This window comes from Neofelis nebulosa, chromosome 12, assembly GCF_028018385.1.
Source record: "Neofelis nebulosa isolate mNeoNeb1 chromosome 12, mNeoNeb1.pri, whole genome shotgun sequence".
Classification (NCBI taxonomy): domain Eukaryota; kingdom Metazoa; phylum Chordata; class Mammalia; order Carnivora; family Felidae; genus Neofelis; species Neofelis nebulosa.
This window is the reverse complement of record NC_080793.1, coordinates 24,919,209-24,933,030: the sequence shown is the minus strand read 5'-3', so window position 1 is coordinate 24,933,030 and position 13,822 is coordinate 24,919,209. Positions and strand designations below refer to the sequence as shown.

At 43.6% G+C, this 13,822-nt stretch overlaps 2 protein-coding genes across 2 annotated transcripts in view; both read right to left on the bottom strand.

The window, feature by feature from the left end:
• Positions 1–3,456, bottom strand: part of CTNNAL1 (catenin alpha like 1) — a 62,606-nt gene extending 59,150 nt beyond the window's left edge. The window contains exon 1 of the mRNA XM_058694645.1: positions 3,244–3,456. Coding sequence (XP_058550628.1) covers positions 3,244–3,366 — 123 coding nt within the window. The 5' untranslated portion in view covers positions 3,367–3,456. The remainder of the gene's footprint in view (positions 1–3,243) is intronic.
• Positions 3,457–10,676: 7,220 nt separating this feature from the next.
• TMEM245 (transmembrane protein 245) overlaps positions 10,677–13,822 on the bottom strand; it is a 98,225-nt gene continuing 95,079 nt past the window's right edge. Inside the window, exon 18 of the mRNA XM_058694640.1 lies at positions 10,677–11,092. Coding sequence (XP_058550623.1) covers positions 11,047–11,092 — 46 coding nt within the window. The 3' untranslated portion in view covers positions 10,677–11,046. The remainder of the gene's footprint in view (positions 11,093–13,822) is intronic.

The window sequence follows — 13,822 nt, the reverse complement described above, 5'->3', positions numbered from 1 at the left end:
ATATATATATATCCATTATATATATATATATATATATATATATATATATATATATATATATCCATTCTCCTAGGAACTTCATTTTTATTCTAACAGGCTTCTTTTAGAATTAATTTTTTGTTATTAGAGAAATTCAGTTGACTTTAGTACACTATATTCAGTGAACTTACGAAGCCTCCTAATTTTTATGATTTATCTGTAGACTCTTGAGTTTTCTATGTAGATAATTTTATCAAAACAAGAGCTTTGTTTTTTCCATCTGTATCTTTACACCTTTCACTTCTTATCTCATTGCACTGGTTAGGATTTCCAGCACAGTGCTGACTAAAAGCTGCAATAGCACACATCTCTCCTCTTGTTTCTAGTTTTAAAGGAAATGTCTGTTTTAAATTTTACTTGTTGCTATAATTTTAACTGTAGGTTTTCTGTGGATACTCTCTATAAGGAAGTTTTATTACTAGTTTGCTAAGTGCTTTTTATCATGATTATAAGTTGGATTTAATTGAATGCTCTTTCTGTATCTACTAATAAGAACATATATCTTTTGTAATATGTGAATGCAGAAAATTATATACATTTATCTAATACTGACTCAACCTTGCATTCCTAGAATAAGGCCAGTAAGCCAGAACTTTGTAGTTGGAGAGTCGGAAGAGGTTGGATGATATCAGAATAGAAACTATATGCTTAAAACTCACTAAATTTTGTGAGTCTTGTTCACCTCAAGACCTTGTCTCCTCTCTGGCACTGTTCACGAATCATCCATGCCTCCTCTGAGGAACATTTACTATTGATGTTGCTAATTTGACACTTAGCATGTGCTAATATATACAGATCCTGTCTCCCAACATGACTACCAGTCCCTCCAGGAGCAGCTAGTAAGTATACAATAAATGCTTACTTAAATATTCTTGGGGATAAAATGGTGAAACATGAGTTGGATAATAATGCAGCATCCTTAGAAAATGAGACTCTGGACCTGAATTTCTAGAGACCTGCAGTGTTAATCAGCTAATACTCACTGAAACTTAAAAAACCACTCTAAATTTTACTCCATACTCCCCTGCTTTGTTAACAGTATTTTTGGCCATGCTTTATTCATTTGGTTTTGAGCAAATTCAACTTTTACTTATTGAGTACAGCCAATCATCAGGAATGTCACTTAGGGTACTGTGCTAAAGATATGGCTGTGGATACATCACATGTGGGATGCAGAACCTCAGCTATGACCCTGAATCAATCTTTAACAAGGAAGAAAAAAATTTAAAAAGCTTGCATTTTTCCCCCCTGTGGCATTGACCTGTAGTTAACTCTCAGCAGCAATTCACAGGATTCACACATTCACACATTTCCTCCTCCACTCCACCCTCTTTCATTCCAGAATTACACAATGCAGAACTGCAGAACTGATACATTTTTAACAGGGTTACTGTGAAAAGTTACCCTTTCTCCAAATCACTACTACTTTCCACCTTGCTTTTCCACTGTGGACTCTCTTCTCTGTACCTACCACTAGCTGACCTCGTCACTGCTTCTGGTCTCTAGAGAGAACACAGCATATGGTGTAGCTAAGGGCGCTGAATCTGGAACCAGGGTGCCTGGGTTCAAATGCCAGTTTGACATTTACAGTTCAAAGTCCCAGGGGAAGTTACTTAGCCTCACTATTCCTCAGTTTCCTCTCCCATATAGTGAGAATAAACACATATCTACCTCATAAGATTGCTATGAGAATGAAAGGAATTAATATTTACAAAGTACTTAAAACATGGCCTAACACATCACACACGTTTTGTTAAGTACGTGGATCAAATACTATCAAGCTGAACTCCCACCGCTCTCTTATCTCTCTCCTAAAACTACTCCCCTAGTTCTCATTTTGGGTTGTGGTTGTACTGGTGGCATTCTTTGGGGGAGGAGGGCAGTGCAGACATCATTAACCGATCCTAGCCTTCCTTCCCGGTGGTCAGGGCCTCTACCAGACAAGGAAGGGAAGAGGAAGGAGCAGTGTCAGCTGTATTCATTCACTGTTGGCTTAGCCAGGCTAAAAGTGAGCACAGGTAAAGAAAACGGAGCTGTTTATTTAATCAGCATAACAGGAATCTAGAGACACGTGTGACTGCTATTTTTAAATATGTGGAGGGCTGGGATGGAGAAGAGACAGCATTTAAAATTCTAGGGAACAGCTACAGGCGCCCCATCACTGAACATGTTGAAGCAGGAGCCTGGTGACCAGGTGCAAAGGATGCTGTAAGAAAGAATTTTTTTTTTTTTTTTTTAATTTAGAGTCAGATAACCTTTAGGATTCCCAGTGCTTCTAAAGTCTTGGCAATACCAGCGTGAGTCATCAAGACGTTACAATCTAGTTGTGAGTCACACATCGCCAACGCGCTCCTGAAGGCACAGAATTCTTCCCTCTCCACGGAGCCTGGCACATTTCAACAAGATCTAGGTGAGGAATTCTAGCCCTCAGGCTGCGTAGAACTCGGCTCCCAGGAACAAAAAGTTCTCTAAAACTCGGCGCGTCAATTAGCTGATTCCGGGCTTGTGTTATGACCAACGAATACAATAAAGCATACATCCCAGACGGGATTTGGGGCAAAAAGATGTGCATCCGGATCAACTATCAGACAGTGCTTCACCTCACTCCAACGAGGCCAGACAAAGGGCGCCTGAAGCGAGCCGGCAGGTTAAGGGGCAGGGGCAGGCAGGGTGGCCCGGGGTGCCCGGGAGCCCAGCGAGCAGACACGCGCAGGGAAGGGGACAAAGGCCTCGGGGAGCGCACGCCGGACTTGGAGGCCGGCAGGAATGCCCCAGCCGGAGCGGCCGGCAGTCGCGGGGTGCACTGGGGATGCAAACGTGGGGGGCCTCCGGGGAGCCGGGGATGGGGGAGGGCTTCGCGGGCCCGGGGGGAGGGGCAGGGCTAGCCGAGCGGGTCCCGTGGGGCAGGCCGGGCGGCGCACCTGCCTGCCGGGCTCTCGGGTCGGCGGGGGGCTCCCCGCCCCTCAGCCCAGGCGGCCTCCCCGCCGGATTTCGGATGGTCGGGACCAACGCCGCCGCCGCGGCCGAGGCGGGCCCCCAAGCCTCAGACGGGCCGCCCGACCCGACGCCGCAGTCCCGGTGCGGAATGTGGGGCAGCGGCTGCCTCCCGCCGGGCCCGACCCGGCCCCGGGGCCGTGCGAGCGGCCGCCGCCATCGCGGCCGCGGCCGGAGGGAGACGAGGGGCGGCTCCGGATGCCACTTTACCTGAGAGACCAGCGGGAGCAGCGTCTGCTCCACCGAGCGAGTTTTGATCTCGAGTCCCGAGTCGAAGGCGAAGCCCGACGGGCCGGCGCCGCCGACGCCGGCCGGGCCCAAAGAGGCGGCCATAGCGCTCGGCCCGTCGCGCAGCCGGGACACCGCGCCACTGCGGGCCCGCCGCCCGCCAGCCAGCACGCCCGCGGCGGCGGCAATGCACCCGCGCCGCCCCGAGGCCCCGCCCCCGCGGGGGCCACGCCCCCCGGAGGCCACGCCCCCGCGCGCTCGGGTCTAGGGTTCGTCCTCTCGCCCTGCGAGAGGGTCAGTCTCTGTCTGTCCCCCTTCCCCGCCCCGTGTGTCTCTCTCTCTCTCTCTCTCTCTCTCTCTCTCTCTCTCTCTCTCTCTCTCTCTCTCTCGCCAGGGCTGGTTAAACCAGACACCTGCCAGCCTCCCACGGCCACGTGGCCTCTTACCGAGGCAAGGACAATCGTCCCTAGCAAAGCGTTTCGTCCTCCTGATAGGTGACTGGTTCTAACCCCGATTCCCACGATGACTTCTGGAAGCTGAACTAACTGGTAGAGCAGAACCACAGTCAGGTGCGTAGGAAGGGTCTTGTACCCTGAGACAGGAATTCTACCGGTAAAGCGTCTTTCTGGAGCTTCTCCGGAAGGTCCCATTTCCCCCTGCTCCCCTTCTGACCCTTTCTCATAATTTGGGCTCGATTGAGCATGAAACATATGATGATGCAGTCTTAAGGAGTACCTGGGTACTTGGCAAGGAGACAGTGATTTGGGTATCTTTTAGGATACTTTTCAAAAGGAAATTAACTAGAGCATATGGGAAGCTTCATCTACTGTTCAACACTTTTACATTTTAAAACTACTTTTCAGAATTACTTTTCCTAGGGCTACGCCAGAGCAGTTTCCTAATAGCTGTTTATTGACTGAAAAGATCGGTCAGCTCAGTTGGTTGAGGCTCTGACTCTTGATTTTGGTTCCGGTTGTGATCCCAGGATCATGAGATCAAGCCCCATGTGGGGCTCTGGGCTGAGCTTGGACCCTGCTTAAGATACTCTCTCTCCCTCTCTTCCTCCCTCCCCCTTCCCCCTGCCCTTCTCCCCTACTTGTGGGTGCTCTCTCTTAAAAAAAAAAAAAAAAGACCATTAGTGTATATTCCTGGTTAAACTCACTTAAAGGTAAAGCTATCCGGGAGCCCCCGCATAATCAGATGGGAGGGAGGGCTGAACACCCCTTTCCTCAGGAGTTCCAGAAGCAAAGCCAAAAAGGCAGCTGTCAGAAACACACCCAGTGAAGGGGTCCTAGGCTCAAGCAATAGACTGAGAAGCATGGAGAAATATTTGTGAACTAGCCTATCTGCCAATAAGCAACTAGCAGAGTAGAAAATAATCCAAGGCTAGTGAGTCCACCCTTTCACTTTTGCCAGGATCATTTCTCCATCGATGTCAGATTGACGAGCAGAATACCACCAGCCCCAAGTGTCAGAGGCTCTTTCCCAAGCACTTGTTGAAATGTGCTTCCCATGTGGGGGTTCAGCTCCATCTGCCAGTGCTGCACGTTTATCTTTGCTGTTGAAGATAGCCATTAACATGGGCTTGTTTTCTTCATGCAAAATGTGCAGTTCCTTTAACCAGCTTTTCCTCGGATTCTTACTCCCCAGCCACTTACCTTACCACTTCCTTGTCTACCAAGGCCACCTTCACGAGTGCACTGAGGACTCCAGCCTCAGCGCTGGACCTTTTCACCTCTTGAAGGTGCCCAGCATCCACTCTCCAGACACATCTTCCCTTATGTAAGTTGCCCATATTACATAAAAATTCAGTGTAGGCATTGGTGCCAAAGGAAAATATTTAAGGCCTAAGTAAGAGACAGATGTATTCGTGAAAGTTTCACTTCACTGAAGATCAAATTTCTCAACAGAAATGAGACTAAGTTTACCACCTGATTCATTTAACACTAGTAATTTTATTTCAAAATATAAATATTTCACATGTACAAAGAAGTTATATCAGTAGGTTGTCAAAGCAAGTTAAAGCTAAGAAGTAGGCTCTGTGTGAGAATAAAGAATATGTATTGTGTTTGAACAAACTCTTTTTGCCTTCAAACCATCTCTACTTTGCCTGAGAATGCAGAGATGATACCTTTCCAAAAGTTATAGAGGCAATTACAACTATACACCCAGTCTTGGTTTTAAAATCAAATGGTATCTGAAATATCCTCCAGTCACCCAAACAAGGGGCACTACAAAGGACAGAAAAAGGATTTTCTTTGGGATAGCTATAATAAGAGTTACACTTTCTGGGCCACTGCAAAAAAAAAAAAAAAAAAAAGAAAGAAAGAAAGAAACAAGGATTTGATAATAAGCCAACATGATGTTATTTGAAGATTCACTTCCACACCTTTCATTTTAAGATATAAAGCAAGAATTAAAATAAGAAACCAGGTGTGGAGGAAAGAACTCTGGACTTGGAGTCAGAAGTTCTGCAAGTGAATTCTGGCTCCATAATTTTGTGGTATAAACTTAAGGGAAAAATCACAAAAAAACCTTTCTGAGCCTCCAATGCCTCATTCAATAATACTTAACACCTGCCTATCTCACAGGGTTGTTATGAAAGCAGTCTGAAAACTATAAAGTGACATACAAAAGCATTATTAAAATGTAATATCAATACACCACCACTTATTTGCACATTAATAGATTCTTGAAAAACTTGCAAAACTAAACACAAATACTGATTTTACACACCATAATAGGTGGAAAAGAATCTCTATACTTTATGTATAGCTCTGAACAGCAAATATGTTTTCTTTCTGGTATCTCATTAAACTCTGAGATTTATTACAGTTTACATGGAACCATGGTAATAGATTTACCATTCAGGGTTTCCATTAAGGATGTCTCCTAAAAGAGCTGTAAACTTCCTCGAAAGCCATGTTTCCCAAAGGACAAGAAGTCCTTGGAGAAGCTCTGCTAAGAGGGGGAGGGCAGGGGAGCAGTTTAAGGTCAAGTAAGTCTAGTAAACAGTCTTTGTCCCCTCATAAATTCACAATATTTAACAGGTTTAAAAACTCTAGGAAGTTCCACCGAAAGGAAACAAACTCAGAATTCCTCAATTTTAATTGACCATAGAGTCCCTTCCCTTCATATACACTTCTTATAACATCTAATAACATCCCTTGGAACTACTGCCATAAGGAACACGTTTTTCCAAAAGCTGCTCAACCAAAAGGGAAAGGGAAGAGAAGTAGAACAATAGGCTAAGAGAAAAACAAAACAAAACAAAACACTGGGGGCACCTGGGTGACTCAGTAGGTTAAGGGTCTGACTTCAGCTTAGGTCATGATCTCACGGTTTGTGGGTTCGAGCCCTGCATCGGGCTCTCTGCTGTCTGTGCAGAGCCTGCGTGGAATTCTGTCTCCCTCTCTCTCTGCCCCTCCCCACTCACTCTCTGAAAAGTAAATAAACATTAAAAAAAAGAGAGACAAAAGAACCGCATTCTACTCAGAATTGTTACTAGCTCTGTGCTAGAAAAGCCTATGGATTTTTCTCCCCTAGAAAAATGACAGGATCACCTAATTATAGAAGGCCCATTCTGGCACAGAATTTTTATGACTCTAGTAGAGAGAACATCTTGATTTACAATTCTTTTGATTATTTTTAAACTGTCAAAAAATAACTGCTCAGTGGTTTCAGTTAGCATGTGCATATTTTTGCAGGTCCTCAATTAATGAATATATTTTGATGGCAATTGTGTAAGGACAAAAAATGAATAAAAAATCAAGTACTTGGGGGCGCCTGGGTGGCTCAGTCAGTAAAGTGTCTGACTTCGACTCAGGTCATGATCTCGCGGTCCATGGGTTCGAGCCCCGCGTCGAGCTCTGTGCTGACAGCTCAGAGCCTGGAGCCTGTTTCAGATTCTGTGTCTCCCTCTTTCTCTGACCCTCCCCTGTTCATGCTCTCTCTCTCTCTGTCTCAAAAATAAATGTTAAAAAAATAAAAATTAAAAAAAAATAAAGTACTTGCTCTTAGCTGGAACTAACACTTGGAAATATACTGCCATAGGCTATTTCCAATGTGAAATGCCTACTATAATACTCTTGTAAGGGTCTCGAAAGACCCAGAGAGGAAACTGCCAGTCAGGACCAGAGGATGGGAAGTTATGAAGGGGTTTTTCCTATAAACCCTGAGGTTGAGAGCCCTGGATAGCTCACTAAAATTCCTTTGCTCTAATCAAACCCTTCATGGCCTGAATCTCTGAGTATCTCTTGCCCAGTAGTGACACATCCTGAAGCACTAAATGCAACCAGTGTGGGAACCAGGGGTAGGATTAGGGTCACAATGGGTATTTAAGACCAACATTAGCCAGAGGACCTCAGCTGCAAGCCCTTTAGCCACCCTTTAACTGGAATATGCAGCTGCTATTTCCAAAGGTTCTGAGTTTAAATACAGCAAGCCTCCATTACACTTCTTGACCTTGTCAAGAGTCCGTCTACACCAGTGTCACAAGTCACAGGAAAATTCTGCCAGCTAACTACCTCTAATCGAAGAGAGTGTTAGGAATCCTCACAAATTTAAACATAAATAAGACTTGTATCTCAGGCAGTCTGACAAGAGATCACTTCCAGGAACAGAGATTGTGACAGGAATTTTGGAACCGAAGAAGAATTTATAGGGCATGGAGTTTATGCTAAAAACCCTATACCTTATTCTTTCTCAGAAAAGAGAGGAGCACATCTGTGTGGAGACTTTCATTTTCTCCCATCCCCCGATTTGGTTTACAACTGAACTAGTGAATATGAACTTAAAACTAATCTTTAATGAAGCTATAAAATAAATGTAAGACATTGTGGTAAGATTTCTGGATCCGTTTTTACAGAAGCCACTTCATCAATGCACTGTCTGCTCCTAGGGAGACTTTTTCTGGGACAAACCCTAACTGAGAATCGGGGACATGTCATTTCTGAGACCAGAGCTCGAGACTCGCCCCTTTTCACACCACGTGATCTGTGTCCTGTGAAACTTCTGTAAACCCTCTTCACTATATCCAAAGAGATGTGTTTCTCTGTTTGGGGGTTCCAGGAAGACGTCCCAGAGCTGGCTGACTTTCTGAGTCATTACGCGGTCGCTGGAGCACTGGGGCAGTTCCAGTCTCCTGATGAGGACTGTGTAGCACTCTGGGGGTAACTCTGCTCCTGATATTTCAGGTGATATGATGTCATTGTCAATTTTGGCAGCTCTAAAATCTTGTCTTAGGGCTCTAAGTTCCCTTCTATGATCCTGGTATTTATACCAGTAATTATGACCAGCAACAGCCATACATTAGCTCAAGGTTAGTTTTTTCCGTAACACTTCATACAGCTAAAAACACTTTAGAGGAACATAATTTGTATATGCAGACGAAACTCACTGTGTATATAATACTTCTCTCTTTTGACTATGTGCCAACTATAGCTATAAACTTAACCAGCATACAATTAACAAAAACAAATATGATTTCTTTAAGCCTTTTAATGCAAAAATTTCAATTTTAGTAACGCACATGATGTGGCCAAGATTCAAGGTGAGAGAAGGGCTTCTTATGATTGCCTGTGGCACCCTGTACAGTACTTGGCATGGGAACCAGAGCTGGCAAACTCTTGACAAGTTTTCCTGAACAAATGACTGAAGAAAAGCAGAAGTCAGTTAGTGGCCAAAGGAACACTCAGTGTAACATCAGATTGTGACAGTAAAAATAAGAGACCTGCATGTAGTCTAGTGTATAAAGTCAAGCCCTCACAGTAGCCTCTTTCCTAGATGGACCTAATTTCTTAAGTAATATCAGAATAAATTTAAGCTAATTATTATTAACTATGCTTTAGGGAGACAATGTTTTAGAAAAAAAAAAAAAAAAAGACTTCCACCTTCGTTTTCCAAAGGGAGGTCTTTGATACTTAGGAACCCTTTCTCCTCCATATTCCCTTGGGGACAGATAAAGAGCCTAATGATTGCATTATACAGTGGAAAGGGCACAGAGCTAAGAGCCAGGTTCCAGTCCCAGCCTTGTCATTAACTGTAGGACAAACACTAGGAAAACTGTGGAAGATACTGGAAGAAATGTTACAGTACAGCACGGTCTGCAGACTATCAAGTCAGAAAGATTTGAGGTAAAAATCTTACTAAATTTTTCTGAACCTTAGTTTCCCCGTCTGTATGAAACAGTTCTAAAATAATATAAAGCTACATGAAAGCTGATGGGGAGTGGCTGTGAAAAAATATGCGCAAAACGACTTGTAAGATGTAAAGCGCTATGCTGGTTCTTGTGATATCTGAGATACTTAAAAAAGTCACAATTCGGGGCACCTGGGTGGCGCAGTCGGTTAAGCGTCCGACTTCAGCCAGGTCACGATCTCGCGGTCCGTGAGTTCGAGCCCCGCGTCAGGCTCTGGGCTGATGGCTCGGAGCCTGTTTCCGATTCTGTGTCTCCCTCTCTCTCTGCCCCTCCCCCGTTCATGCTCTGTCTCTCTCTGTCCCAAAAATAAATAAAAAAAAAAAAAAAAAAAAAAAAAAAAAAAAAAAAAAACGTTGAAAAAAAGTCACAATTCAACAAGCCTTCATCTAGAGTCTTATGTGCAAGGCACTGTGCTAAGTGATGGAAAAATACTACATAAATGTAACATTCTACTGCTAATAAGTAACTAATTGGCAGAATTTCAAATAAGCAAACAGGGATACATTCAACAACTCAGAGAACTGCTACTCCTGAGATTTTTCACTTAAAGTATCTGGAAAGAAAAACTGAACCACAACGTGAATTCTGTCATACTGTTACCATTAATAGCAGCTTAATCAGTATTTTACTTCAAAGTGGTCAACCAAGTTTTAGAAAGTTGGTCATAGTGTAATGGTGGATGGAAGGAAGAGAAGGGGGGGTGGGGGTGCAGAGACAGTCTTTCTGTGTCTCCTATGGCTGTAACACACAACTAACTGACATTCAAATAAGCCACCCCGTCTTACACTTAAGATTTGTTCTTTCTTACAAAGGGACCATACACGGTGGAAGAAGGGAAGACGACTCCTTTTTCCTGCTCAAGAAACTGCAAATTCAAAAGTGAAAACCCCCTTGGGGCGCCTGGGTGGCGCAGTCGGTTAAGCGTCTGACTTCAGCCAGGTCACGATCTCGCGGTCCGTGAGTTCGAGCCCCGCGTCAGGCTCTGGGCTGATGGCTCGGAGCCTGGAGCCTGTTTCCGATTCTGTGTCTCCCTCTCTCTCTGCCCCTCCCCCGTTCATGCTCTGTCTCTCTCTGTCCTAAAAATAAATAAAAAATGTTGAAAAAAAAAAAAAATTAAAAAAAAAAAAAAAAGTGAAAACCCTCTTCATTAAAAAGTGACGACCATAGAAAAGTTTAAGAACAGATTCCTTAAAGCAGGAGAAAATTACACTGTAAATACTTTTAACAGCAGGTAGTTTAGGGCTCTTGAAATAACTTTATAAATACATATTATAATAATATAGATAACCAAAGTGGGAAACTTCAAGCCATGGTACCAGTGTATAAATCGAAACTCTTCAAGCCATCCTAGCAACAATTAAGTGAGCAAACCACAATTCTGAGCTCTAAAGCCGTGCTTTAAAATGGAAAGCACCCCACAGCGAGCTCTCTCTTGTCCAGGCATTCTGTAGGGAAGGCCAGGAGGGTTCTGCTTCTTTTCCGGGCTCTGCTTGCTAGGCACGGATGAAAGGACAGAAGGCCACAGCTGAGCTGAACTCACTATCAAGACGGAGCCTCCTACAGAAATCACTGCGGGGGAAACCATGTCAGTCTACTGAAGATTTCAGATCCTCAGAAATATCATGAAAAGTCCTAAAGGAGAAAAGAGGAGAACGATTAGTTCTGCTTTTGGAAAAGGGATGGGGGGGGGGGGGATAAAACCAAAGAGATACATGAAAAAACAAAACAAAACCAAAACAGTATCCAACCAGTAGTTAGTTGCCATAGAACAATATCTTATTTTTATAACCGGAGAGCCCTGACGAGGTCAGATAGTCACTATTTTTTGCTAGGACTTTCACTGAGTATTACTTCAAAGTCTGCTAGTTATCTCTGTTTTTGGTAACAAGAACTCTAGTTTGTTGCTGGGTCCATGGTCTCCCTTCCAAGATGATTTCCCCAGACTCCTAATATCTGGTCTGGCTGGATGTGGCCTGCTACATATCCAAGGTGCCGACCTCAGGACTGCTGTAGCTAGCTCACCTCTGCTCCATCGTTTACATGCCCAGGCTAGGAGGATGTCACCCAGTCAGGTCGGTATCTGCAGTAGCCAGGTCAGAGTTTATCAATGATGTGCTCAAGAACCCATCTCACACGAAAAGAACTCATGCCAAGGCTGGCAGAACAGGATTCAAGACTAAATGTTTGTGGGACAGTCATACGAGCCCCAGGATGCCTACCTCTGGCTTCTTTTGCCTAAGAAATAAACCTCTAGCTCACAGTTCTAAGTCACTGTTATTTTGAGTTCTGTTGACGGTGGAGTTTCTCGCTTTTTGTTTTTCTGCTTACATACAGTCAAATCTATCTTAAATGATAAAGAGACAAAGCACACACGTATCACCCTTTCAGGCACAAGTGATGTTGCTCCTTTACAACATAATCACCAACTAGGAACTCAGAAAAATAGTTACGTTAAAATGTTTACATTTTTCAGAACAATTCTCAAGTCTCCAAGTTATACCAATTTGCAGCCACATCACTGTAATATGTTGAACCGTCTTAGTTTATCCGTCGAATAAAGCCCATTTTATTTTCATACCTATAACCAAGTGTTGGTTACTGTAAACAGATTATTCAATGTTCTCATTACAAATAGACCCAAAGTAGACTGTAAGGAAACTATTCCAAAAAATTCAGAGACCAATTCAGTTGTAGAAACAAAAGATGACAAGAAGTTGTCATTGGGTGCAGATACATAAAGCAAATAATCTGAACTTCGGCTTCAGTTCCACATTCATGCCACCTCTCTTACCCCTTTTACCTTATTCCTTTGTTTTCTCAATGTTCTTTTCACACAATGAGGAGGGCCAGCGGGGTGGAGCAGAGGTAAAGACTAACACTCTAGCACGAGCTACGAAGTACTTCAGAATCAAGAGGGCACAGGTAGAATCTTAGAGAAGAGAGATTACATTCAAGGATGCTCTGTTATCTCCAGGCTGCCTCACCGGTGGGCGCCCTAACCCCTCATCCCTCCAACACGCACCCCTAACTAGCACAGCTCCGCTTCCAAAGGAACAGCTCTGAGGAGTGGACAAGCTTCCAGGCTATGGCTTTGAAAGGGTCTGCATGTGTCGTGGCCAAACTCACAATGTTAAATATATGCTGGCAGGTCAAAAAATTGGAATGAATTTTGTTTCCTTAAATATTTTTTACACTCTGAATGAAATCCCCCAAAACAAAGATTTATATACACACAGATTTTATATGTGTTACTATCTCTCCGCACATCAAATTGGGGTTTCTCAACAGCAGCACCATCAACATTTCTGTGCACTATTCAGATGTTTAGCACCATTGCTGCCTCTATCTGAACTTGTGACAATCAAAATGTCTCTATACATTGTCAAGTATCTCCTGATGGGAGCAAAACTCATGCCCCCCCCCCCCCCCCGCCGCTCACCCCCCCAACCACTGCCCCTAGCTGACTATGTGTCTATTTTTCACAATCTCACCTAAATTTGTGTTCCTACATTTGCGTACAGTTGTCTACAAGCTGTCTCAGATGACATGAATTTCATAAATAGTACTCAATTTAGGGACCCCTGGAAAATCTTTAAAACCAATAACCCAAAACTGGCCAATATTAAAAGGCATTTCCCAATATGCAACAAACAGGTTTCTAAATTCATCCTGTGACATCTTTTCACATTTCTAAGATACCTGCAAATTTGAATCTCTGTTCAACTCCTCTAAATTGTGAATGGAAATTTCTGCCTCAGGGCAAAGATGCATGAAATAAGATTAAGAGTGTGGTTGGCCTGGTGACTGCTTTCTGTTGACAAGTAAGCTTAGCTGTAATCTTGAAATTTATACCTACTATTCAGTTCAGCCCTCAGGCCAAGAAGGCCTCCAAAAGGACCCAGAAAAAAGAAAACAAAGTGAAGCAAGCTGAGAAAAGTTATCTACAGTTTTCTAACTCAACATTCTATCTTCTCTAGATGTTTTGAGTGGTGATGGTAGGGGAGTGTGTGCGTGAGGGTAGGGGGTAGAAGCCTACAGAACTAACACTGATATTCAACAAACCTGTACATCTCGGAAAACAAACTCTCTAATCTAGCAACACAGAAATGATTTATTTCGGTCCTCATTGAGAGGTGTTGAGCTAACTAATCAGCAGGGTTCATTAAACTTGAACTTCCTAGAGTAGGAAGAAACAAAGGGAGAATACTGCATTGACAGTATTTCTAGAAGAGTCCTACTCAATCATCTAAATACAATATTCTTTTCCAAACCATAAGGATCATTATGCTAAGAACCACAGTGGTGGGGGCGCCAGGGTGGCTCAGTTCAGTTAAGTGTCTGACTCTGGATTTTTCGCTCAGA